We start from the raw sequence: 4,651 nt of genomic DNA, 5'->3' as shown, positions 1-4,651 counted from the left end.
CCTCCTCGGCTGCGCAGTGCGGGCAGCGCCTGCCGGAAGCGCTCCCCGCTTCACTCTATGGCTGAGCTCCCTCTGCCGGCCGGAGGCCGTAACAGGCGTCCCTTCTACCCCAGTCTCTTCGGAGAGCAAGATCTCAGAGAGCTGTGCATGCCTCAGAGCGGCCAGATACGGTGGGTGGGGTCTTTTTATGTCCGCTAAACCTGAGGCCACGTCACGCGGTTAGGGTGAGCCTGGTTGGGCCTGCTTTGGGTCCGAGAGGGACCTCGTTGAGCCGCCTCTCCCTCTCTCTTCTAGAAAACCCTGGGTTACAATAGAAACCTCCAGTAACTTCCCTGGTTACTCCCGGGGCCCAGTCTACTTAAAGCTTAAAGGGAGAAGAAATTTGAGGGCACGTGTAGGACCACGTGACTTTCACAGACGCTACCACCTTTGGACTGTCCGTAATGAAATTCTCAAGCTGTTTTTAGCCACATGCATGCACAGGCCCATTTATCACTTTGGGTTGCCACAGGGTAAACACATGCACCCATGCACACACACACACACCAGTTTCCAGTATGCACCGTCGCCCGTTTATCATTTTGGGTTGCCACAGGGTAAACACATGCACCCATACACACACACCAGTTTCCAGTATGCACCGTCGCCCGTTTATCACTTTGGGTTGCCACAGGGTAAACACATGCACCCATACACACACACACACACACACACACACACACACGTTTCCAGTATGCACCGTGTCGCCTCCTGCCAGTCACTCTTTTATCAAATAGTTACTGAGTACATACTATGTGCCTGGCACTGTTCCAGGCACTGGGAAAGACAGTTAAAATCATTGGAGTGGCGGAGATATAAATCCCAATGATGGTTTCCTTAAAGTGTCTGTCTTCAGCTGTTTATTGTTTGTTCTGCATTAAATTATTAATATGTTATATGGCAAAAATTCCTCACACATTTTCAAATATTCTCCTCTCCCCCCCAGGCTGTAAAAAAAGAACTTCGAATAATTATAAACCAGAAATTTCTGAAATAAGAGTCTAAATCTAGTTCAGTCCTCTCACTTTAAAGAAAGAACAGGCCCAGATACGTGAATTTACCCAAGATCACTTACAATATAAACAATGTTTCCCAGGCATTGACTGCATCAGAGATACTCTAGTGTTTACACAAATAATTTGTTCCTAAAACAGTTTAAACAATCAAAATAAAGTAAAAGGTTAAAAGTGGAAAGAATTTCTGAGAAATTGCTTTACTTCTTTGCTTCAATAAAATATGTAATTGCATTTGCAGAGTTCTTGTTCTATTTTGTTGAAGCTAATTCTGTATAAAGGTACTCACCAAATTCACTCTCAGTCATCCTGTTATGGATTGAATTGTGTCCCCACAAAGTTAAATGGTTGAAGTCCCGACTTGCAGTACTTCAGAATATGGCTTTATTTGGAAATTGTGTCTTTGCAGATGTAATTAAGATAAGGTCACTAGGGTGCACCCTAATTCCTTTTCCCCTCACTTGTGCACTTTATACACCCTTTCCTTGAGTCTCGGGACACTGTCCAGTGATGAGTTGGACTTAGGGAGAGGAAGAGGCCCTGCCTAGGCTTTGAGTTCATTCAATTTCCAGAACTTTCTACACTGGATTACCAGCCATATGCACCTAGATTATAAAATATCTGTGTAACTCCCAGATGTCGACTGGAGTTTCCTTCATTCACCAGATAAGATCTGAATCAAACTTTCATGTCTCATCTCAGGGAGGGAGGAGAGGGTGCAAGTGCAATGCCTTTTCGAAGCCTTCTGTGAAGTAACGGGGGATTTATGGTCTGTGGTTGTCTCAGCCTCTGAGCTCCCACATCCACTGTATTCATTCCGTTTAGACATCTTCCTGCCATTCCGTATCTATTGCTGTTGTTCTGTGACTCACCAACCCAGCCACAAAACTCAGAGCTTTTACTTTATGGCCACAAGGTAAACCCCAGCATGTGGCATCTGTATGTATGGGACACTTCACTAAAGAGAACAGGGTCTGCATCATTTATAATAACTCTGAAGGAAAACTGAGAAGAACTTGTGTTGCTCTACAACTGTGCAGTGAGCCTAATGCGTTCACATCGCCCCAAACTACACGTCCGGGGCGCCCCTCCAGCCACACTCAACAGGCACATAGAGATGCACAGTTTAACTGGCCCTGGGTGGGAGTTCAGCAGAAGAAAGGAGTGTAACTGAAGGAAAAGGGGAAAAGGGATTTTATCATGTGGCTTAAGTGACAGATCTTGGCTGGTCTGGACTGTTGGTAAAAATGATGGGGATGTAGAGATGTGGAGATTAGAAGGTCTAGACGCCACCTGCTGCCCAACTAGATGAAGAACTACCAACTGTTCCTCAATCTCTGAAGAACTGTAAGGCTGGAGATTTGAAGAAATGCCTGATGTTAAACAATGCCCCTCCAGGCAGCACCCTCCCAAGGCTAATCTGGGGTGGGAAGGGATGTGGTAGCGGGTGGTTCAACTGCAGTGGCACCTGCTGTGGAAGCAGAGGAACAGCCAGTTTAGAAGAAGCCTCCAAGCATGACATAGCTGGCTTCCTGTTCTCTGTGATACCTTAGGACCACTGCCAACAGGCAGGCTGTCATGGAATAAACAAGGGGTTTTTCAGACAATGTTCTACCACCTATGGTTATGTGTATTTCTTCTCCCAAGTATGGGAACCTCTGTCCCCACCAATCTGGTGGTGATAATGACCCAGTTCTAGTTTTTCTTTCATGTGTTCTTCTTACCTAGAGGAAGATATATCCAGTAAATAGATACTTAAAATTCTCTTCAAAGGTTGTATCAACACTTGCTTAATGTTTTCAGGGAAGATCTCTAAGAAAATATAAAGCCATAATGATTTCATGAATTCCATTTTTAACAGAAATTTTAAAACTAGATGTCTAAGGTTGGGATGGTAAGGTGCACCTTTTGCTTTCGCTTTTGTACAGAGCACATTTATTTCAAACCTAGTTCCCAGACCCTGTGGTGGTTCCATCAGATGGTTACGAAGGAGCCATGGAACCCATAAGGCATTTGCACAGGCACCTCTGCTCGGCCCAGTTCTTCAAAGTTCTTGGCATCCAAGACTAAGAGGAAATTACTTTCATTCTAGAGAAGGAAAGACAATAGAAGATAATTTTTTTTCCCATCAAAAATCTGTCTCCCCCACGGGGCTGTAAAACTCCTAAGGAAGAGACCATGTCTTATTCATCTTCATATCTATCCCCAGCACCTAGCATAGTGCCATGCCTAGTCATTCACTAAACGTCTGCAGAATGATAAACTGGAATGAAAAGGAAATTGTGGCTGAAGAAGTTCCTATCTAGAGTGAAGAAACTAAGCTGTTTATATCAAGCACCTTCATAGTATCTCTTTGGGTTTAAGGATCCATGCCCCTTTTCAATCTCCTAAGAAACCTAAAAATTCTTTCTTTCAAAATAGAAATGCCTCTATTTTGTGTTAATCTGGATCTATTCAAAAAGAAGCACCGCAAAGCAGACTGAGATTTGCCCTGGTCTAATTACAGGAGTGGCACATACATGGCATGAGGACTAAGTCCTCCTAAGTCCATGGCAGACATTACTAATTGTTAACAGCACTTTTCTCCCCAAACCTTAAAAAGCCTCAGAATCCTACACCCCAGGCAGCCACTAATAATTGATCAGAGCTGGTACTCAAAGTGAACCTATTTGTTCTAGACGAGAAGTTAGATTGATCGACATTATTGACGCACTAGGTCAGGGTCTACCACATTTGATTTTTGGGTCACTCAGTTAAAATCGGCAGCACAGATGGTGGTATGAAATATTAGACCAGAATTCAGGAGATTGAGATTTAAATACTGGCTTTACCACTATGAGATCTAATGCAAGTCTCTTTCGACTTCCTTAAGCTACAGATTTCACATGTGTAAAATGGTATCTCAGAAATCTATTTTGATGACTAAATAAGATAATTTGTGTGAACGTAGTTTGTAAATAAATTCCTGTGCAAGTGTAAATTATTATTATGGTTCTACAAATACAACTTTAAAACAGTATTAAAGTATGAACTATGATGAAAGGGTATATAAATAATAAGGAGAGGAAGAAAAGGGAAAAGGTGCCATATTGGAATCAAAATAAACTATCAACAGCATCACTACATATAACCCTCAAAGGCTCAGCGCTACTTTTCTTTCTGACTAGTGACAGAAATATGTTTACCTGGTTGGGGGTGATCACCACAGAAAGAATAACCCCACCATCTTCTTCGCTTGTTCCTGGTACTGGAACAAAAACAGGTTCTGAGGGATAAAAGCCAACTTCTCTCCAAACCTGTAAGTCACCAAAAAAAAAGGATCTGATAAAAGACTAGCTATGAGCTGGAAGTTTTCTACAGCTTTTGTCACTCCCAGCGTGAATCTGACTGTCAACATAACAGTCCAGCAGTAGAAGAACCAGGCTTACTGACTTGCATACAGGAGACGGGGCTCTTGCAGCTGCATCACCAAGCACAACTGGTGTAATTATAATTTCCCTTCAGCCTTAAATAGAGGTGTCCCGTGATTTCTCTCAAAGTACCATCAAGCATAGAATTATTTTTCTGGGCTTGTGGTTCATTTAGATTCCCTACAGGGA

At 43.0% G+C, this 4,651-nt stretch overlaps 1 protein-coding gene across 5 annotated transcripts in view; it reads right to left on the bottom strand.

Annotated features, from left to right (window-relative positions):
* Window positions 1–165: 165 nt before the first annotated feature.
* BCO2 (beta-carotene oxygenase 2) overlaps window positions 166–4,651 on the bottom strand; it is a 36,571-nt gene continuing 32,085 nt past the window's right edge. For 3 of the 5 annotated variants that reach the window (XM_010986159.3, XM_031443722.2, XM_031443724.2), the window contains 2 exons: window positions 4,238–4,348; window positions 883–3,140 (listed from right to left, as the gene is read on the bottom strand). In XM_010986159.3, coding sequence (XP_010984461.3) covers window positions 3,027–3,140; window positions 4,238–4,348 — 225 coding nt within the window. In that variant the 3' untranslated portion in view covers window positions 883–3,026. Of the gene's footprint in view, window positions 301–882; window positions 3,141–4,237; window positions 4,349–4,651 lie in introns of those variants that run through there. The other 2 variants (XR_010378902.1, XM_064482046.1) reach the window with 2 other exon arrangements.

The sequence above is a fragment of the Camelus dromedarius genome, chromosome 34, assembly GCF_036321535.1.
Source record: "Camelus dromedarius isolate mCamDro1 chromosome 34, mCamDro1.pat, whole genome shotgun sequence".
NCBI lineage: Eukaryota > Metazoa > Chordata > Mammalia > Artiodactyla > Camelidae > Camelus > Camelus dromedarius.
The sequence above is the reverse complement of the archived record's forward strand: the minus strand, read 5'-3'. Positions and strand labels throughout refer to the sequence as shown.